General features: G+C 40.8%; 1 protein-coding gene across 4 annotated transcripts in view; it reads right to left on the reverse strand.

Annotated features, from left to right (window-relative positions):
• ISX (intestine specific homeobox) overlaps nt 1-20,703 on the reverse strand; it is a 28,867-nt gene extending 8,164 nt beyond the window's left edge. The window contains exons 1-3 of one of the 4 annotated variants that reach the window (XM_010711828.4): nt 20,612-20,694; nt 19,378-19,550; nt 12,660-12,902 (exon numbers count right to left, since the gene is read on the reverse strand). In XM_010711828.4, the coding sequence (XP_010710130.1) occupies nt 12,660-12,902; nt 19,378-19,546 (412 nt within the window). In that variant the 5' untranslated portion in view covers nt 19,547-19,550; nt 20,612-20,694. Of the gene's footprint in view, nt 1-12,659; nt 12,903-19,377; nt 19,796-20,611 lie in introns of those variants that run through there. The other 3 variants (XM_010711821.4, XM_010711815.4, XM_085227444.1) reach the window with 3 other exon arrangements.
• Nucleotides 20,704-23,266: the final 2,563 nt, after the last annotated feature.

Raw genomic sequence — 23,266 nt, forward strand, 5'->3', positions numbered from 1 at the left:
GTACATACATTAGATGTTTGTCTCCTAACTCAACACTGAATGTGGACTTTAGCTTTCAAGAAGAAAATCAACTGTGTCCACATGCAGTGCTAATTCCTCTGATTCACTGCCTGTCAACAGCTACAGAAATGCATATATTTTAAACATAAAACCTTATGCATTTTAACCACATTATCTCTGCAATGATTTTGTCATCTGAGTCCTTTAGTGTTGGATGAACCTTTGATCTTTGTTGCTCATCTGTCACATGCATGCAGCATTTATTGCTAATTTGTAATCCTTTATTAACTATTTGTGAGCAAATCCTTAACGTAAAGACAATGAATAAGTAGATCCTCCATTTTGTCTTGGTGTTGTTTTCATGCCTGTGACAAATCACCATTTTTCTTTCAGCTTATAAGATGAAATGAATTTCTCCCCACTCGGGAGGCCATGAATCTTGTTAGGCAGTGAGGGGATAATGAATGAATGTGGAAACCTTTGTCCATAGATAAACTGTCTCAGATCTGGCCTGATTCCTCTCCCTACACCAAGGCCCTTGTTGTTCTCAGACTATTTCTCTGGGATATTTGTCTAAGTCTTTGCAAGGTTGCTGAGATCTACTGCAAAGTCTGCAGCTATTCCTTGCTTCCTTATGCTCTTTCATTTTGTTTGCATAAACATGTTCATTCTTGCCTTAAAAGTAGTCTCTGAGTTATTGTGGATAGGGACTGACTCTTTGTGAGATTGAGCCAAGCAGTTTTTAGATTACTGTAACCTTTGTAAGCAGAAAAGAACTTTTGGACCTCATGACAGTTACTTTACAATCAACATCTCCATCTTCCCTTCACCTCAGAGCACTAGTAACTTCTTTCCCATGTCACCTTGTCACTGGACATCTCCAGCAATTTCTTGCCCCATAACATTTTTTCCAATGCCACACCTGTTCAAGCCACTTTACACTACAGCCAGTATTGGAGTGATTCATGGCTGGAGAACAAGAACATTAGAATAGCCAGCTTCAGAAACCTGTTGCACACTAGATCAAATCTGCTGAGAAATTACATATTTAAATAAGTTTTTGGATTGCTCCAGTGTGACTTCACCAACAGTCTTTCTTCACCAACAGTCTTTCCCTTCAGCACTTCTACAGTATTTTAAAAATGCCCTCCCACAAGAGGGTATTTTATTTAGATCATGAACTATGTATGCCACTTGGTGTAGGTTAGAATAAAGACTGGATTGGTCTTAAATGATGCTGAAGGATTGATATCTTTCATGGAGGTTGAGAAAGAAAGTAAGCTGTAAAGCAACTGACATGCAGAACATGGAGTTCAGCCTCATCCTATGTCTGGAATCCTCTCTGATGCACAAATAGAGAATGTTCCAGCTGACATTGAATGAGCAGTGCAAAAAGCCATGCCCCAAGTATTGAGAGTCACAGTTATTTTCTTCTTCTGACCTTGTAAAACTGCAGCAAGATAAAAATTGAAATCTGGTAGTGCCTATAATGAACTTGCTACTCAACAACCTGAAGTAATTGACAATGACACAATGTTGCTGAAGAAAGCCCCCTTTTTGAATAATTGCTTTTGGCTATCCATGGTCTGATGACCACTATCAATGCAGACGATGTAACTAGATGCTTGCATTTCTTACTGGAAACAGTTACCCAGAGACAGTTAGCTAACTCCCTCAATAAGAAATACAGTCTTTTCCTCTTTAGCATTAGCGTAAACTATTCCTAGTTGGGGCTAAATCAGTGAAAAAGGTAACTAAACACCTCAGACAACATAAATCAGGCTCTATCCCCACCAGAATATGACATTTTCCATTCTGTCATGAAAATCTTATTGTGACTCTGTTGACACAGAATATAAGGAATAAAAAATTCTGCCCATTGATTTGGTAGGAAGATGCCTAGGATGCAATATTTGGGAACCCATAAGTAAATATGATCCGTTGTGAGTATTTCCTCTTTTTAAAATTTTCAGATACTTTGATAAGGAGACCATTCATAGAAGAATAACTAAGGAGAGTCATTAATCATAAATACTGTCAATACTCCCATATCTCAGGAACAACCTAATAATGTTCATGTCCAACAGAGTTAAATCCATATCATTAGATTTTTCACTGGTCTATCAAAGTACTACTCATTAGACAGCAGACCTGGCCTCAGCCCCAAGGGAAAAATGTCATTCAAATTGAGTCTTGCTGACACCACCAGGGAAAAGATTTGAAATGAGAAGTATTTTTTGTATATATGCTGAAGATTGCAATGGGCATCCTTTTCTAGAAGCTCTGATTACAAAGTTGCATTGACTCAAATCTTCCCAAAGCGTGGCTGTGAGAAAAGGAGGATTTATTGCTGTATGAATTAAAAAGGGCAATATAAACTATCAGTACTGAGCATATGAATTTCAAGACATTATGTCCTTGGGGATAAGATATACTAAATTAGTCCACAGTGTCTCTTGTGTGAAAGATTTTCACCTCACACCTCTCTGTGGGGATCATCTTCCATATCTTCCTGGGAGATACTGCAGACAGGTAAGATTGAGTACCAAGGTGATATTTTGTCAAGTACATTATGTTCTGTCATACAGTAATGAATTTCTCTGCTACATTTTTATCTTTACAATATATAGTATTTATATTTCTATAGCACAGGGCAATTCACATAGTGGGTCCAGAAAACAAGAGATTTTTGCCCTGACTTTGTAATGGTCTCAGAAATTTGAGGCCTTCCTGCAATATCCTGCATGTCTCACTGAAAACTGATCTGAGCTCCTGTCTTTTGCAGGTGTGAGAGATTGTTCCCCATACCTGGATAAAGCTGCAGTATACCTCCAACATGGGGGAGCAAGTGATCCAAGCTGAAATGTAACCACTTCCTTTTTCATATGGTCCCAACTGCACATAAACTTCTGGAATACTAGCAGAGTTCATGTCCTGCCAGGCTTTGTATACCATGTCAGTCTACGTAACTTCTAGCAAACAGGAAGCCTTCAGGAGAAACAAACAAATTCAACTACTTCCCAGAAGATTTCAGAATTAGCAAAGAAAAAGACCCATGTGTTTTTAGTTCAGTTTTTTTTTTTTTAAAGTCTTATTTCAGTGAACTACAATATAATTTGATAACTATACAGAGAAACTTTGTACATTTTAAAATCTAAGATCTCAAATAAGAAAATATTTCTTTTTTTTTAAGTATTCCATCAGAATACAGCAAATAATTATTTAATCCAATATAAACCCTTCTGTCTCATATGTTGACCGGACTCTATGGAATAAGAATGGCTGAAGTGGCCCATGATAAGAATGAAGTGATTGTTAAAGCCATCTGGATCTGATCCCATCACAGTGGGCACCATATAAACAGCAATCAGTAGTTCTTATCTGTAAACACCATACAGGTGAAATAAAAAATAAAGGCAAGACTTTAGTCCCCAGACCAGAGAATATTACTTGAGATAGAAAGGAATGTTTTACATTATCAGACCTTGCCAGCTGTAGGATTCTCCATAAACAGTACGTTTGTACAGATTGTAGACAAAAATGATGATATGGATATCTGTCCTGGGCTATCAGCTTAAGAATTTCTGGGTGCTGGCAGTTCAGCTGGTGCAGAATTTATTGGATTAATCAACCTAGGCTGACGCAGGAAATCATCTATAACAAGCAAAACAATACTATTTCTACAGGGATGGGATATGGAAGACTCAGTAGTGAAGATCATGAATCTAGGAGCAGCAAAGACTACCCTACAGAGAATATATGAGAATAAGAAGACAAAGGATGTGCATAGGTGGTGTATATGTGAGAAGAAACTTTGTGAGAATTGAACATCTTACATTACCTGAAAGCCTGATAGATTGCATTGAACCATTCAATATTTTACATTGTGCTATCGAGGGGACAGGGAATGGATCTGCCAGATTGTCCATCCTACTGACAGCTAAGATGTGTTCAGGTCCGGACAGTGCAGCTTAAAAGAGAATAGGTTCATGAGTTTGGAGTGTCTCCAATCAGCATTTTTTGTATGAAAATGACCCAGGTAGCTTGAAGACAGGCAAAAGAAACAGCCTGTCTCTCAGCTTTTCCACATTTTTCCTTCTTGAAAGGGCATGTTGAGCTGTTTTTCAGACAAGACTGTTATGTAAGGGGAAGATCTACACAGTGCTCAGAAGTGCCACTTCTACTGAAACCTGATTTTTCAAAGTTTGCTCTCATCAGATTAAACAAAATAAAATAACAGGAGGTCAAGTATTAGGACAGTAGAGACTGAAGGACAGGCTTTGATTTCAAGTGGAAATGAAATTAAATTGCTAACAATAGAGACTCCTGTGAATTAATCAGGGCTTTTGCCAGTAGAAAGTGCATATTTTTCTGTAAGTAATCAGTCATTCTATTTTTGATTAAAAAAAAAACAAAAGCAAAAACAAAAAAAAGACAACAAACAAAAAAATCCATGAAAAATATAAAAAAAATCTGGGCTTATATGCTAACATTTTCCCTTGCAAGATGAAACTCTCTATGACTGTAGCTTTGATACTTCTCTTTGCCTTGGGACCTTGGCTTAGAGATCCCATAGCAAACAACAGCATTCAGAATTACTATCTAATAAAGAATGTGGGTGGAAGATATAAGACTAGAAAGTGTTGGAAGTCTAACATTGGCTTTGCAAACATGGCTTTAGAATCTCGGGGGAAATAAGACTTCGTCTGAGTTTCCTGAGCTATTTTCTATGTAAAAGCTGGGATATTTAAGTGTGCTTTTATGCTCTGTGAAAGTCATTTACAGGTTAGCTGACTGCTGAAACCAGGCCTGAAAAAACCAGGCAGCTAGATATGTCAGCATTTGCAGATGCTTAAAAATACAGCTGTCTATACATTGCCTTACTGTTGACATTGGAAGGGCCAGATGCTCCATGCTGATAAAACAGTATAGCTTCTTTAAATTCAGTAACAGGCACGTTTGTCCTCTGCAGATCTGGCTTTATTACTAGGTCAGACTTAGAGAAAGTTGAAACACTTGAGCTTTGTTGAAATACTGATTTTTCTTAAAGGCATGCTGTTAAAGGATAAGATCAATCGGTAGAAACTGCAGCAAGGAAAATTTTGTTTAGGTAATAGAAAAAATATTTTCACCATGATGTAGTGTGATCAGGGGATACAGTCCTAGTGAGGGTCTGAAGTTTCTATCCTTGGAGATATTCCAAACCTGACTTGACAAAGGCCTGGGCAATCTGACCTAAGCTGGTCCTGTTTAAAGTTAGGGTTGAACAACATGGTTTCCACAGGTCATTGTGAAATTTGGTCATCAAATATCCACCCCTATGACTCCTTTCCTAAAAAGCAAGGCAATTTAAAGCTTTATATTACTCATAGCTGAAGGAGTTTAATTTTCAATTGCCTGTTTACATCATTGTAGCTTAGCTTAGGGTATAATGGCTTATTTTCACCACCCACTGTAACACAGCTGCAAGGTATTAAAGTATGAGCAAATAAATATCGAAGATTAGTGCTTGTACCTAAGTTTGCTAAGTAAAAGCTGTGCATCTGCACCAACACTATACTTTGGCAAATCCATTCTGGACTGTGCTTTGTAGCAGACAAATAGGCTACAGTTTATGTTGCTGTGCCTCACCTGCATACCTGAATCAGCTAAACAAATGTTACCTGGGAAGACCTCTGCAATGGTGCAGTTGCAACTCCCATTTGCACTTAGCCTGTTAGCAAGCTAAGACTGTACCAAGCCTACTTGGTCTCATTACTTGGGACATTTGCTGGAGAGATAAGGAAGAAAAATCCCAAAGAAGGGCTACTAGTCAGTGCCAACACATCTGTGTTTTGAGGTACGTAATCTAGGTAGGTGAAAATTGGTGGGATCAGTTTATCTCGCTGCAATCCTCTGTCATTTCTGGACAGACCCTCCATCACAGTATGTGATAACCAGCTTCAAAGATTTTGCTGCTGCTTTGACAAGATGAGAGAAAGCAGTTACATATGCAAATGGTGACTTCAGCTTCATATCCTCAGAAATTTGTTTTTCTCTTTGTAACAAAAATGTCTGTATCCCCTGTTTCTCAGAAAGAAACTCAGGAGCCTTGACAAAGAGCTTCATTATATCTTGTTGAGTTCTGTTTTTCCCCTTCAACCTCTTTGAAAGAAGAATGCTCTCTCTTCTTTTTAACTCAATCAATTACAGATATTTGAGCGTCCCAGCTTCTTCCTTCCAGTAACTTTTTTGAGGACTGTTCTCCTGTGGTGACATTCCATTCATGGTGATCAAGTCAACAGCAAAGCAATTGCAACTCTAAAAAAGAGTAACTACAGCATGCTGATGGCATCAGGACAAAACATGCTTGTCTGGGAATCGAGACATGCCCATGGCAGTCTCCTAGCTGAAGAGGTGTTTCAAGGCTTTCAAAAGAGTTTGTGCTGTATTACATAGGTGGGAATGTGGCACTGTGGCTAATCTTTTTTTAAAGTGGTTTTGTAGCCACTTTCAAGATGGACTGGCACAGCCAGTGAGACTGATCCTAATTGTATGTATACACTGTGTTCTGGATAGAGCCTCCTGCCAGTGAAATGTAGCATTTAGCACCCAGCTGCTGGCCACTGAGGCGTGGCAGAATTCAAGGTATAGCAGCAGGACTGGAGCATTTGAAGGCTTGACTTCCCCCTGTTCAGTCTGCAATTCCCTGACAAAGAGCTGTGCTCACTCTACTGCACGATGCAGTGCTTAATCACTTGACAGCAAGGCTGAAATGCAGAGAGGTGCAGGCTGTGGGCAGTGCAAACAGGAATGCTAAGAATGCTAGGCCAGCAGTGGCTGCAGGATTTTCTCAGTCTGATTTTCAGAGGAATTGGCAGGAAAATAGAACAACAGAATCATTACGGCTGGAAAAGACCTCTAAGATCATCTAGTCCAACTGTCCAACTACCACCAGTATGGGTGGCAAATGACACACATCAAACCACGCATATGGATAGTTTGTTGTCGAGGATGCTACTCACCATCAGCCTGAGTCCCTTCCAACTTTAACCCATCCCATCCACCAGCAAAGCGATGACGGTTAAGTACAGCACAGTAATTTAGCAATGGTTCTCACTGTTGCATACAGGTTCCCCACTGCTCTCCCCATATTCTCCGGTCATGGACCTTTGTCAGAGCCCAGCTGTCCCATGGAGAAAAACAAGCTTATGGCAGGTTGCACCGACAGCCTGTTTTCTGCTTTATTTTTGCTCTCTGTGATTACTTGTATCTGTGCAAACCTCGAGACATCAATCAGGCACACTTGTTTACATCCCTACCTCAGCGTCTGTGCTCCCTCCAGGAAAGCATATTTCCATCATTATTTTAGTACAGTGTTTGCTGTTTCTAATTTCAGCATCAAGCATTTGCTCATACAGTAGGTAAAAGACTTGCCATCAATATTAAAGAACAGTAATTAAAAGCATCAGATCCTACGGGTGTAAAGAAAAGCTCTCAGACAATTTGGGAGAAGCCAGTAAGTACTTGTAAGACCTTTGAAGTAAATTTATCAAGATGTGCCATCAACTTTACAAGTGGTCACGTTACAGAGATTTGACTTGCAGGAACAAATTAACCTCTACCTCCTGTGTAATGTGCCCTTTGGATCTGAAATTCCCAGAAAAGAAGGAGCTGCTGGAAGAAAGCATTGAATGCAAATGCTTGCTTTGACTGAAAACAAAACAAAACAAAACAAAAACCTCCAAAAACAAAAAAGCAATGCAAGTAGAGATTATGATAGTCTTCAATGTTTCTCAATGCATATAAGAATTCCATCCCTCAGAGACACAGGACAGCAGGGACTATTCACACTGACAAACAGAAGCCTGGTAAGACAGCCAGTGGCAGCAAAATTATATATATAGGCATTTATTTTTTTCCTCTGCTTTTCCTTTTCATTTCAAATTGCTTTATTTAGTTGTTCAGGACAAAGGGATGCTTCTGCCCTTTTTCTCAGTCCTGTTGGCATACTCTGGGCAGCAGATATTTATCTGGAATTGTGATTATACAGTGCTTCAGTGCCTTTGGGGAGTTTTATAAATGCGTTAAGATAAGTCAGCATGTTGGAGAAAGGACTGTTCTATGAGTGATAAACCATGCCATTTCACAGAAGTACATGGATTTGACCATATCGTCTGCAAATGAACAGAACAAATGAATTTATGGCTTCAGAGAAAACATAAACACCAAGTTAAAGATGCCTGCCACTGGCATAAATGCAGAAGGGAGGCTCATGCTGGAATTTTTTCAGGACTGGGATAATCTCCATATTTTCCATTGTCTTTATGATAATCGCCTCCAGAACTTGTCAATATGCTCTGGGATCAAATATATTACCATTAAAATTAATCTGTAAGAGCAATAAAAAGATCCTTGAGTTCTCAATCAGAGCAGAGGGTTTCTGCTATAGAAACACTTGAATGACTTTTACTCACTGTGGCAGGATCCTCTACAGTGAAAAACAGTGATGTGAGCTGCACGAAATAATACTGTCTAGTTGTTCCATGCCCTGAACTCCCCAGTTCCTGGTGAAATTAGGAGCCAGTTCCATTTGTGGAAGCCTGATCTATCTTTGCTTGAACTACTGCCCAAAGAAGTCCCAGAAGACTGGGCACCTGCTAGCGTATTAAGGCGATGCTATTATCTGTCTTCTCTGAGGAACTGACTGTTCCCTGGCTGGAGCAGAGCACTGGAATCATTATCCATGCTTAACAACTTATGAAATAATTGCATTTCTGGGAACACTCACCCACCACATTTGGTTGTGAAAAGTTACAGGAGACACACAAACACAAATATATACAGCCAGTCTCAGCCTGAGTGAAATGCACTGCAGCAGAATTGCCCACGAGAACCTGAACCAATCTGGGATCCTGCAGCAGGAGCTGGCATAGGTGAAATGTTAAGACATAAGTGTCTCACACAGGGCAGAGAGGAGGAACTAAAAAGAAAATGGGTGGTCAGTATTTAACTTGAGTGTTGACATGGTTTTGGTGCTATGCTGTCTGATGGCCGCAAGAGTTTGCTCTGCTTGTTCCTAAGTTCTGAAGACACCAGCAGTGATGGTGGCTGCAGATAGCAAAATGACAGCTATCCATAACCACAGCTCCAAAGTAAAGCCTCTCTCAGTCTAGTCTTTTTCTAAATTGGGTTGTGCCAGTGCTGCTTTTGAGATCTGGGTTTTCTGAAAAGGTTCTGCTGAGCTTTTCATGCAGTTTGCCACAGGTGAAAGTATTCAAGTGCTGAATGAAATCTTCCAAATTCAAATGGGGGGTTCAGCAAAATTAAATGGCACTGCATGTGTATCTCTAACATATGAGGGCTCTTTTTTTTTTTTTTTTTTTTTTTTGCTTACAACACAGCCTCTGAGTTCAAAGTGTGAGAAGTACTTTGTGATAAGGGCATAAATCTATTGGGTTAAATGACACTGCCATTTCTAACCCATTTAGTTGCAGAAGCCATCTTGTGGGAAAAGTAAGTTTTTAGGAGCACTGCAGTGTTACAGACTTGCTTGGAAATATACTCCAAATCCAAACTCAAGGATCACTGCTGGAGTGCCCCTGCTATCTCTAAGCATCTGCTCCTGAATTGTGTATTGTCATAGTCTCCTCCTCATCTTTTTCCTCCTATCTGCAGAAGCACCAAACAAAACCCATCTCTCCCTCCTCTGAAGTGATTTTACTGCACGCTTGATTCTGCTCCCTGACATCTGCACGAATGTGTCTGCTCAGTCAGAGCCATGTGTATTTTCTCACAAATTGTGTAGATATTTTATATAGATAGAGGAGTGAAAGACTTGTCCTCCATGTCAGAAGGCTCTCCTGCTGGTGAGGCTGACATTGTTCTTCGACAACACCAAGGTGTCTTCTTAGTGGCTCTGTATTTGGCACTCACGAGGCTGCACTTTAAGTGCAGGGTTCAGTTTTGGGCCCCCACTGCAAGAAAGACATGGAGGCATTGAGTGTATCCAGAGAAGGGCAGCAGAGCTGTCAGGGGTCTGGAGCACAAGTCTGATGGGGAATGGCTGAAGGAACTGGGGTTTTCAGTATGGAGGAGGCTCAGGGGAGATCTCATCGCTCACTACAACAACCTGAAAAGAGGTCAGGATGTGGTGGGAGTGGGCCTCTTTTCCCAGGTAACAGCAATAGAATAAGAGGAAATGGCCTCAGGTTGCTCCAGATGAGGCTCTTGTTGGGTATTATGAAAAATTTTTTCTCCAAAAGAGCGGTGCTGCAGTGGCACAGGCTGCCCAGGGAGGAGGTGGAGTCATCGTCCCTGGAGATGTTCCAGAGCTGTGTGGATGTGGCACTGAGGAATGTGGATGGTGGGCATGGTGGGGATGGGTTGATGGTTGGACTAGGTGATATTAAAGATCTTTTCCAACCTTAATGATTCTATGATTCTATGAGTGCTTTCAAATTCTATGTAACCAGCCTATAGCTACTGTGCCAAAAGCGCAACTGGAGCACATAGTCACTAGACATGGTAAGAGAAGTTTGTGTGCTATTAGCTGTAGCTGTAAGGACTGCTGCTGGTGATGATGCCAGCCAACCTCTCCTGGAGGCACTGCTGCTGACCACATCTAGAAAAGGCAACTCCAGCTGTAGCCGAAGTAGGAGAAAAAGAGCTGCCAGCTCTTTCCCATCAGCAGAGTGGAGGATGGAGACTGGAACTTATGATGCTGGAAAGGATTTTAAACCCAGGCCTCCAGCTCTCTGTTAAGAATGACACAGTGTGTGAACATCATTGTTTGTGCACTGTGGGGAAAATGCCAATCCAGTGCTTTTGGTTCCTCCCTCTCCTTCAGCCAGTTTCTATCAAAGACTCAGCAACTGCGGGAACCAGTAGCCTAGAAAATGGCACATCATTAAAGCTCTGCTTGGTTTCAAAACCCCACTGCCTCCAGGGAACAGAGGGATTTTGTTTAAAATGCCTTTAAAATACAAGTTGTCATTGAAAGGGTCAGCTCAACTCAGCTCAGTTTTATACAGGTAATTACATGCTTTATTCCTGCTTTGCTTATCAGGTGGGTACCAACCACTGTGCCAGTCAATGAAGCTAAATGCTGAGCTAGGACACTTGCCTACCCCCTCTGCCACCCTGGGAAAGTGCCTTCCCCATGGCTGGGGACTCCCTCCTGCACAAAATACTCTCCTTTTCAACACTCATAGGCATCTCTGTATGCCCGAGACGCACTTCCCTCACCCCTCCTTGAGAATGCAACATGGGATTTTGCCCTTGTCATTGACTGCCTGTAAGTTATAAGAAGAAAGTCGGCTAAAATATTCACTTATCTTACAGCGCTTCTCTCTGCATTAAGACAGACTGTCTCATGGAGAAGGAGGAGGTGACAGTAGTTTCTCACAAGACAAACCATGTGGGAAAGAAAGATCTTGCTACTGCTACTAAGAGGCTGTTTTCTGAAATGTAGTATTATTGTCCACATTAACCTTTCCGGAAATTCAACAAACTTAAAGTAGCACTTGTCACATCCTACATGCCAGAGCTATTGCACATGGCCTGTTTGCCTGTGTGTGTGCCGCTGACCTGTTCACCACCTGTGCTATGGGTCCAGGGTGTGTGCAGTGCGTCAAGCTGATTCGGCATGTTCGGCAGCCTTGCTCATCATGTTGTGCAATATCCATTTCCTCCTAGCTCTGTAGATTGCCACCCAAAGTAGGAGAGCAATAAACCCCCAAAGGAGTCCCTATCATTAAAATTGATAGGATTGACAAGCCTGAGCTACAGCTTAGTTCAGAGGGTAAGCCTCTGAGTTTTTGTTGGTTAGACTGAAGAATCACACGCAGAATCACAGAGAATCATAGGGGTTGAAAGGGACCTCTAGAGATCATCAAGTCCAACTCCCTGCTAAAGGAGGTTTCCTACAGTAGGTCACACAGGAAAGTTCCAGACAAGTCTTGAATATCTCCAGAGAAGGAGACTCCACAAAATGCCCGGGCAGCCTGTTCCAGTGCTCTGTCACCCTCAAAGTAAGTATGTTCTTGCCTGTATGGAACTTGTTGTGTTCCAGTTTGCACTCATTGGCACTTGTTCTATCGCTGCATACCACTGATATGAGTCTGGCCCCATCAACTTGACTCCCACACATTAGATATTTATAAACAATGATTATATCCCTCCTCAGTCTTCTCTTCCAAGACTGAACAGTCCCAGAGCTTTCTTCATAAGGGAGGTGCTCCAGACCCCCATCATCTTGATGGCCCTCCACTGGGATCTCTCTAGATGTTCCCTGTCTTTCTTGAACTGGAGAGCCCAGAACTGGACACAGCACTCCAAATGTGGCCTCAGCAGGGCAGAGTAGAGGGGGAGAATCACCTCCCTTGACCACTGGTCATGCTCTTTGTAATGCACCTTAATATACCATTGACCTTCTAGGCCACAAAGGTACAATGCTGGCTCGTGGCCAATCTGTTACCCACCAGCAAACCCAAGTCCTTCTCCTTAGATCTTATTTCTATCAGGTCATCCCCTAAATTGTACTGATGAATCACACTTGTGACTCAGGCAGGAGCTTAGAGTAGAAATACTTGTGATGTCTGTTGTTACGTATCGACGTGTGAGATAACAGCTATCATTTTGAGTACTCTAGGAAAAAGTTTTGGTCTCGAGACACTCACCATGAAGTGGATGGTCCACTGGGAAATCACACAATTGGTCTTCCTCTTCCTCATGTTTTCTTTTGCCTTCCAGGTGTTCATGTCCTATGTCCTCACCCAGGAAGGAAGGTGGGCTCTCAGTAGCTCTCCTGCAGTGAGCTGCCTGCACTTTCTTTACTCTGGACACAGGGGTAGCACACATGGCAGGGAGAAGCACTTTATCTGAAGGGAAGTCATTCTCTAATTGACTCCTGCTGCTGAAATCTGTGAAGGACACAGTACAACAAAGCTTTGAGAAAGCAAATGTAATTAGGTGCACTTCCCTGTATTGGTGAAAGAAAGAAACATGGGTCTGCTCTAGATACCTTATCATTCCAACTAGATCATAGCTAAAATGAACTTACTCTATGTTTTGCAACATTGTTAGGATGACCCTCAGGTTGCCAGGGGCGTGATCCTGGTAAATTCATCCCCTAGAATCTAATCTTTTCCCTGCTTTCTTCCACCTTAACGCTTTGGATGATCCCTGCAAGAGATGTTCAAAATATGAGTGTAGCAATAAGGAGACACAGCCAAATGATCAAGAAAGATCATTCTCCATGCCAGGAACCAAGTCACCAGCTGCCTTTTCTGAAGAACCCAGAAATGCAGTAAATGTGGAGCTGCTCTAGAAATCTGTCAGCAAGGTTGCCGTAGAATTTTCTGGATGCCAAATGCTTTTAGAGCTCAGATCATTTCTTTAACACCTGTAGGTATATCTATTGTATAGGAAGATGGGCCATATAGCAGGCTAAAGGCCAGTGTCTTTCCTGGTTTAGGACCTTTTGTCCTTTTCTGTACCTCTGACCAGCCTGCTCCTCAGATTTAGGTATCATCTTATTCTAATGGTAGCCTTTGGCCAGGCTGAGTCAACATTTCCCATCTACCTTTGTGACATGACACTGGTGCATAGTGCATTAGAAACATTCAGTGGAAGTTGAGGCTAATCTCAGGGCTCAGGCTTGACTCTCTGGAGACAAGATAATTGGGTCTCTGTTGTTTTAATGAGCAAGCCTAGATTTTGATCTTATTTTCCCCCTTGTCTGGATTTCTTTGCTTGTAAGGGGAGAGTAAGAGGCAATGCATAAACTCAGTAAACTTTGTGAAATTTAGGTTCTGTGGTTAACTCTGGACCAAAGGTAATGTTACAGCACAGACCTGTCAGTTATTAGCACCAAAGAACATTAAAATATTAGCATAATAATGGATTGAGCAGTCACTCACATCTAGGCTCTGGGAGTTGCAGCACATTGAGTTATTCCATTCTCCCCTCTCATATTCAAACAGCAGTAGGTGTGGACCCAAATAGGCTGCGCTGGCAGAAACTCAACTTTTAATACCTATTTAATTTCTGATTCAGGATATAGCTCTGGCAAATCATCTAACTTTGTAGAGTTGTCAAAGTTTTATTTTCTGAGCAAATAGCAAGTTCTATTTCTAACCAGCCTTGAAGCAATGATAATTATAACATCTGGAGATGAAGTGACCAATTCTGCCCTCAGTAAAAACCTACACAAGAGGAATTGTACAGAGGCATGACACTGACATGAAGAAAATACAGTCACAGGAGCTCTGGAAATTAGCCAAAACTTCTTTTCAGGTGATGAATGATTATTCAGATGTTATCTTTTCGAACTATCTCAGATCTCCAGGGAAATTCTGGGGAAGCACAACTGCATATGTCCAGCCATGCTGACCTTAAAAATGTGGTATGATGCACATGTCTGTTTTTGAGGCACATCGTGCAAAATGCAACTCCTTTAAGTCATTTAGGATCAAATCATTTTGAGTTTTCTGGTAAGAAAACAAATGGAGTTTTGAGCTACATTCATGGGATAAGGCAGAAGAATAGATCTGGAAATGGACACTGGTATCGGTCTGGATTAGATAATTCGCTCAAAAACTTTGATGATGTCAGTGTTAGCGTATATTCTTAGGATTTCTATCTCAATCCTCCATTACTAAATTAAGGACTAATTGCACTCTCTTGCCAGATGGAATGCTGTGAAGACGAAAATGTTACAAAACTGACAGCACTTTCATCCTACAGTAATGAAGAATTCAAGGGTGCCTGAGCAAAGCGCTTTCAGAGACAGCCATTAAGCCTTCCTAAAAATGACACTGGCATTTTCCAAATAATGATTTTTTTTTCCCAAGTCTTTATCTTCCATACACAACTTTTCCTGCTCAGAGTATTCCCCTGAGATACTCACATACCCTAGTGATGGACATAACTTACATATGAAGATATATAGAACAATTATAGATTGACAAAGAGAAACCAAGGAGGGAATGGGAGACTGTCCTAAGCAGATGTGTCTGTATGAACTGGTAGAAAGGAGTGGGAATATCTGTTTTTTGAGATCAGAAAAGCAAATTATAGTGGTATAAACCTCATGGAGAGGTTGGAAAAATGAAGGGAACTTTCTGGAGCGGAAGACTGAAAGTGGATGACACTGAATTTAAGGCACAGATCTGAGAGTTAAGAGTCCCATAATCTAGTCCTACTCTTCCTATTGCATCTTTCTGTGGTACTTGCTCACTTGAACAAGCAAGGGCTCTAGCAAGTGATAGTTCTTAAGGTCAGCCAGTATTTTTCAGTGTGTATCCATTGGCCTTGACTCATGGCTCAAAACGACCTTTTAGTTTGACTTTCAACTGTGTAGGGAAGGATGGAAAATTTCAGGCAAGCACATAAGATTTGTTTTTGGAAACAGGAGGTTATTTCCAATGCTACAAGTCCCATTTAAGCCTCTCTGTGTAATTGCTGGACAGAAACTGACCTGTTGAAGACCTCAGGCATTTTAGGGTCCTACTAAGATGGTGAATAGGGACCAATCTGTCACTGAGAACTTCAAGCACCTCTTTTTGTGTGCTGTTTTTCTCTTGCTTCTCTATCTTTTTTTTTAGGTAGATGTGTTTTTCTTGTGAAAGGTGGGGTGAATTGTTGATATTGGCCAGATGGTATCTATTCAGTTATATGCCTTCATCTTCTGTTTACTCTTTCGCAACAAATCTGGGTGGAGTGTTGCTATGGGTGAAGTAAATATTCACCATATTGACACTTCTGTGTGAAGCAGCAGTTGAATTCATATTAATTTGCATATCCTTAACACAACAGGGCATAATGCCGACAAAATAACATAATTACTGTATCTATTACTGCTTTTACTATTAATTTCCCAGGTGTAGTGTACTTATCCCAAGCTCTCCTTGCCTTGACAAAAGACCTCCTGTTGGTGGAACTTCACTGACAGAAAGACAGTAAGGGGGAGTAATGAACAATTATTTCAGATGTACTTTCAAGCACATTAAAATCAAGTTCCCAGGGATTTCAGAAGAGGGGCCAATTCATTTAACAGATGAGTGAGTCGTTTAGCAGACTGGCCCTTTTTCTAAAACACACCTGCTAGTCCACCCTGATTAAAATGAAAGATTTGACATTAGAAAGGAGAACGGTACTTGCTGTTTATTTGTGTCCCTTGCAAAGGCCATGGTTACTTTTCCCAGGCAGTGTGAAAAAAATTAGAGGGGAGAAACAGGCTGAATACTCAAACGTCCTCTTGTTCACCATTCCTTTTTTAATTTTGCATGAGTGTCTCAAAAATTCAAAACCTTCAGTAGACTTCAGGTCAACAACAGCAGTTCTGAGACGTCCTGTAGTCATGTCTGTGTAGTAATCACACAAATGCCTAATACTGCAAACAGGCTTGTTGGAAGACTACACTCCTTATTCCAAATCACACTGAAGATACCTTTACAAAAATCTGTGAACTTAGGAATCAATCCCAGAAATCTTCTTAGATGTGATCAGCTCCTGCCTCAGCTTTCCATGAGTTGCTGTCACTATACATTGCATTCTTTTTATCATATAACAACTTAAGTTAGAACTAACTTCTTGTGGGCATCTAGTCCTGTGCCCTGAGTTGCCTTGGAAAAGGACTCCAGTGTAAGCTATGACTATGTCCCTCATTTCTGACATTCTGAATCTCCTGGCCCCACCATCTTCTCAATGCTTGAAGCCTAGATTTAGGATTTAGGACCAGTGTGACCTTGGTCTCCAGATTGCCTGGATCAGTAGACTGGATGGACAATTGTTTCTAGCCTGGGTATCTACTTCATGGGAAATATGGGTATGTGTATGAGCCATTTCTGACTCTTATAAATCATAGCTTGGCTCAGATGCATAACATATGGGAGGTGGGAAATCTACAGTAAGATATGACTCAGCCTTGACCCTAGTACTTCCTTCTTTGCTGCTGCTGAGCTGTTCTGAGAGAGCAGCTAGATTTGTATCCTATCGTGGAATTTCCAACAAGTTCCCTACCTCATTTCATTTCCCTGATCTTGTCCAAATTATATATGGTTAAATATTTACATAATTTGTTTAGTGCCAGTGTTAAATGACAAGAAGTTGGATGGCTTTGATGAAACACAGCAATTATCCCAAGATGTACATCATATGGTGTTACAGTTTTGAAATAAATCCTAACTGCAAAAATTGGCAATTCTGGGAAAGTAAAGAGTAATAAGCTTAGCTGTTAGTAAGAAATCAAAAGTGAAAATCTTCATTTTCCTTCTATTTTTTAAGTTATTTGATCAATTGTAAAAACAATGTAGAACAAAATTTTGGAATTTCTGTACAGCTTTTCTAGGTTTTCTCAGTTTTAGAGACAGGCAGGTGAACATTCATGCATACATGCTTCTTTCATTAGTTAACATTTTACATTGCTTTGAGTAAATTAATTCAGCCTTACTTTCTAGCAGAAAATAGAAGGGTCACTGTATTCTCTTGATAAGCTAGTCCCTGGCTGGATGATGATGTGAAGTCAAAGGCAAAGCCATGCTGTTATGCCTGCATCACTTTCAAAGTGGAAAAGTGACTGTACTATCAGGTGGAGCAGTTTGAGATCAGACTCTACCGCTGGTACAGTAATGCAATTCCCAGAACCCGCCATGTTCTACATACAGTTTTGTCAGTTCTTGAGCTTGGAGTGGCACACTTAGCTGAGATGCACTGCAAAACAGGGCTGGTCATCTTCAGCTCATTGATCAAGAAACAGACTTAGTATAATAGATCCTGTCTACAATACTCTTTTTTGTTTCCAGAGAGGAGTCTCATGTTTTTAAATGCAGTTTTATCATCCATGCTATGAACAGCACTGACTGTTTTCCATGATGTTGTATGTCTCACTTTGGATTCAATAGCACAAAGTGACCTTTCAGAAAAGACTTTCAACTCACAAAATCCCACTCCCACAATGCTGACAGCAGCATTTTCCCCAACGAGGCAACCTGGTTCCTGTTCTCCTTTGTCATGTAGGTCCTCTTATGCTTGCACCAACATCAGCTATGCCCTTGTCCACTCCTGCAAACTAGAAATCTCTGTGTTTCAGGACCATATTTAAAATACAGCCTGGATCTGGTGCTCACTTCTCTGTAGCTCCCTTCCTGATTTAGATCTTGTTTTCTTTCCCATCCAGATTAGAATTCCACTTGGACATAAAAAGAGCTGAAACTATGTGAATAAGCAATGGTTACTTGAACCATCAGGTCTTTAGAAAAAGACTCTCTTACTACTGGTTCACCCAGTGTTCAGGGAAATGGGGTAGTGATCCATGAGGAATTTCTTTGTGTTACAAAAAATAAGCTGTATCATTAAGCTTTGTTGAAAGCAGTTAAGCAAAAAGTGAATGAAAATCCTCCATCAAAACTCCTGATAATTTTTTCAGTTAAGTGAAGATGCCTGCACACATAAAAACACCCCTGTTTCATGGAAAGTGTAGATTAAAAAAGAATAATAAATACTAGATCCAGAAAATGCTGGTCATTGATCTTTGTTAAGGAAAAAAAGGAGACAGTTTCAGAAGAGGTAAAAGTTCACTCATAGCCAAATTAACGTAACTGAGGAAACTGAAGTCAAAAAGGCTAATGCACTGCTGCTTTGCTATGGTCGAAGTCACGCTAGTTATCTACTGGTTGGTTTTATTTAGTACATGAAAAGGCCTAGCGCCCTTGACAATAAGCAAAAATGATTAAACACAGATGATTTCTCTTTTCTTGTTCCAGTGATCGAGTTCTAAAACTCCTTAGCTACCAATACCCTTACAAACCATTTCCCCTGCCTGAGAATGAGTGGTCAGATTTATCAGAAAATGATACCAATATGAGATTTGACCATCACTTCAAACCACAGTCAGCTCTTCATATAAATGAAGCTCAATCATCTTCATTAAGTTGCAGAAGTTTTAGGGCAGCGTCCTGAGTTTCAATCTGTCTTTCCTTGTGACAAGCAATGCTTTTTTGCTTTTTTTTTTTTTTTTAATTAATATTAGAACCATTGCTTTTTAAAGGGAAATGTACAGGATGTTCTATTTGTTTTCAACAAGGACACCTCACTGTTACTGAAAAGAGCTACCTGCAGTGACTGTTCAAGTTGCATACCCATTTCTCTACTGATATTGGATTGTACAAAATCCTTCAAGGACTGACAGCAGAGCCCAGTCTGCTGTGAGGTTAGAAGGAAATTAATTTTTAAAGATAATTTCTGTAATGTAATGAATGGTTTGTGCCTGACTATGGAAATCCCAAATTCCCGAAGAATTTAAGAATAAAAATTCTGTCTAATCAAACAGGTCATTTTAGGGATTAAACAAAACAAAACAAAAGGTTATTTTTCATTATGTGAACTTGTACTTACCAAAGGCCCACGGTGATTCTGTTTTTAGAGCTGGAGATCTCCCAGCGTAGTTATTCCTGCTCCTGGTTTCGTTGCTGGTGGTATTGGCAGAAGGTTTCTTTAAGATCTCCTCAATGGAAAAGGACAGGCTGGGCTTCCTCTGGCTGGCACATTCACAGGGGTCCATCATCTTCCTATTAGAGCAGCCCCAGGGTAGAGAGTCTTCTCCTGCTTGCCCTGCTCTCGATGAACCCCAAGAAACATGCAGCTGGGAAGGTGTGCACCTCTCCCTTCTCGTGCCTAGCCAACGTGCAGTAGTGTAGGAAGGAGAAACAGAGGCAACCCCGAAGTGAGCACGCGAGCCTGCTCCTCTCTGCTGGCTAGCTTGGGATCTAGAGCTGTGCTAGCGTGCCTGGAGAAGCCAGCATCAGAAGCCAGAGGTGAAAAGTCTCACCAACCCCACCCACTTCCAAACAGCCCCACGTTGGAGCAGATTTACAGAGCTCTGAGCAATTGCATTGTCATCCCTGGAGGAGGTGTACTTCTCACAGACCCAAGTGAAAAAAGCCCTTGAAGAATTGCTTCATGTTGGTAAATCCTGTTCCTGGGGCAGCTATCTTTCTTTTCTAGTTTGTGGCTGCAATCTTTGACAACTTGTTTGATTTTGTGCTATAATGAACTTAAGAAAATAGTCGGCAGGACAAATACTTGTCCTTCATGCTGTTTACTAGCAAAGGAGATGCTTCATAAACTTCTCTCACATACAAGGAGGTGTCACACACGGAAACCTCCCTTACCAGCACTTCCCAGGTTATCCTTCAGCTCTCCCCCATACCACCAGCTTTGGTTCAAATTCTTTTCTCTCACTCTGGAAACCCTTTGAACTTTCCAAACAGGTGCTTTTCAACAACATCCCACCTTATCAGTCACAAGAGAAAAAGAGAGGCCCCTTGCAACACTCTTAGGAACAGGAATTAGTGCCCTCTACCCCCACCTCTACTCCTAGAGATAAAACATTATTTTCTTTCCCGAGCAATTGGATGGATAATCATCCCCCTGGCTGGTTATGCCTCCCAGTCAGGCGTCCATCATGCTGGGAGATTGTTGATAAATGCCAATGATTCCACTCCTGAGGCCCTTCTATCTTCTTGTTAATTTTTATTTTGGGAAGAATGTGCGGTTAGACACACTCCTGTTCCTTCCCTCTCCCTGTCCCCCATGGTATTTTGTATGTTCTTCTGGGATTGCCCCTCACCTTTTAGATTGTTACGGTTGTGTCTCCCTCTCCCGCTGGTTCTCTTCTGTGCCTTCGTTATCAGGTCTTATTACTGTATCGGCAGGCCCTGCCTTATTTGTCCAATGAACTGACAATTCTTGAGCTGATATCCCATCATATGACCACTTCATTGAGCACAGACCAAAATTACTGTGTAACCAGAGGGTAATAAACCACATCTGATAAGATGAAAGGCTTTCGGCTTTTTCCAGATTCCAAATACTGGAAAAGGGGTGGGGGTGGGTGAGTAAGTGGAAAAAGAACAATGAAAGGCAAAAAAAAAAGTGATGCAGACAGTTATAACGAAGACTATTTAATTATCTGATTTTATTAATCAGGCTTCTCCCCAGGCAACAGGTTAGACAAGAGAGTGTCTTTTGCTTTGATTAAAGGGAAGAAGTAGAGAAGGGCTGTTCTTTGTTCCCAGGGCATCCCTCTGCCCAGTGCCTCACTGGGGACATCTGTGTAAAGGAGGATTTCACCATTCTCATTGCCCGATGAGGAGGCAGCTACTGCACAGATGCAAGAGGTCTTGTGGCATTGCAGGAAAGACACCTTGCCTATAAATTCTAATTGCATAGAGAGGTGCTGCTCTGGCCAAAGGCAGCATCACCATCTTCTCTTTCTTTTGGGTTCTGTCAGTGCCTATAGTTCTGGCAAGGATCACAGTGAATGATTTCTTCCCATTTTCTGCTTAGTCAGAATGAGAGAGAGGGTAATTTGTGGGCTGAGAGGAGATGAGCATACTAGGAGGGAGAGAGGAAAAAAAAAAAAGATGCTGTGAATGTACACCTTGGATAGAAACAGCCTATTTAACAAAAGGGCTTGCCTTTTTGTTCACGATTCCTGATTTGAAAATCAGTTGGAGATTGAATACCATGAAAGAGCATAAAGAGGAACTCAGCTCATCCTCCTACAAATGCCTTATTTTCCCTATGCAACTTGCCTGGGACACTAAAACAGGGAGCAGTCTTCTTGTAGGGGCTTAAAATCTTACTCATTTCTCAGATACCACAAGTCAAATGAAATGTCCTTGACCCAGTCTATGATGTATTAGTTCAGCATATATGACAGTGTCTGGACTCTCTGCTATTTACTGCACTATCTATTACCTGAAAGATTTCAGGCACACAGCAAACATCTCCAGGGAATGGGAGCATCTGTTTTTTTAAGCTTCCTCTTCTACCCACCTTTCCAAAGGCTGTACATAGGTGCAGGAGTGAAACCTGTAGATTTGTCTACTTCATCTGACAAATGAAGCCCAAGAAAGGACATGCTTTCCTTAACTGTGAAAAGCTCTCTTTGGTTTGTTATTAGATCCTATTGGTGTTCAAGGGGCTCATTTCTTCCTGCAGGAGGATGATTCCAGGAGAAAGTCTAATGGGTTCCAGCACCCCTTATGAGAGGACTCATATCTTTGGAGGTCCCAGGCTTAGGGCAAAAAATCTACTTCCTATGTCTCCTCTGCGCTCCAGCTCTGTTTCTGCTCAGCTAAGCACACACCATTTTAAAAAGAAGAGACACAGCCTTCCAGCACAAGCTGCTAAAGAAATACAGGTGTCTCTGTGTTAAAAAATACTGTGAAGAAATAAGAGGGGAGACAGGCACACTGTGAGTTTTCATGCCTTTATGCAGTGATCACACTGACAACACGTAACAAGTGAAACTGGAATCTCTCATATTCACAAAAAATACACTGCCTGTCTCCACTGCTGAGTCTCTCTGGATAGGCACCTGCTGAGACAGTGCTGTAGTCCTATGTTTCAAAATCAAACTCTGCATGTTTGTGTAACAATTCTGTCTTAGCTTGTGACTCTGAACCTCCCTGCTGCTTGCATGGGCAAGATGATTTTCTGGCTATATTTGGGTTTAAATGGGATGCACACACTCAAATTTATAACTTGAAAGCTTCCTCGTGAAGGCTTTATTTTTGTTCTGTCTTATTGTATTGTTCTTTTTATTAAACCTGAAGGCAGTGCCAACTGAGAAATATATTTTTGTTCTTCTATATAGAAAAACACAAGCTCTAAAGTAGGAAAGAGTGAATAAATGACAGCTCTTGAAAGGAGATTACAAAGCATCAGTGTAATGATGCATAAATCCTATATTTTGCATACAAAAGTTCTTTCAGAAAAAATAAGTAGATTTGATGTCAAAATGTTTAAGTAATACTGGAAGATCTTAGCATTTTCATATTTCTTTAAATAACAAAATGGAAAAAGTACTATATGTACTATTTTATTAACAAAAAAATTTGAACTCTTTCTTTGTAATGACTGCTATGTTGGATTTTCTTTTCTTTGTATTGTATTAGAACAAAGAAAAGGGGAAAAAATAGAAGCTTGAAATGCAAATGAACATTTTACAAATTAAAATATTTCTATTGACCCCTTTTTCATATGACGGAGTTGCTGAAATGTAACAAATTATTTATGTTCAAAACAAGGAATGATTTACTTTTAAATTACCGAAGAATGAAAAAGTTATTTTTCTGCCAAATTCTAATGTGATAGCTTTTGTAGAGAAGTTTGGGGATATTTTTATGTTTCTGCTTGATCTGGAAATGTAGATGACTCTCATTTGTTACAATTACTGTGCTACCTGTCTAATTTAGTCTATAAACTCCTGCAGGTA

This window comes from Meleagris gallopavo, chromosome 1, assembly GCF_905368555.1.
Source record: "Meleagris gallopavo chromosome 1, MGAL_WU_HG_1.1, whole genome shotgun sequence".
In the NCBI taxonomy this organism is placed as follows: domain Eukaryota; kingdom Metazoa; phylum Chordata; class Aves; order Galliformes; family Phasianidae; genus Meleagris; species Meleagris gallopavo.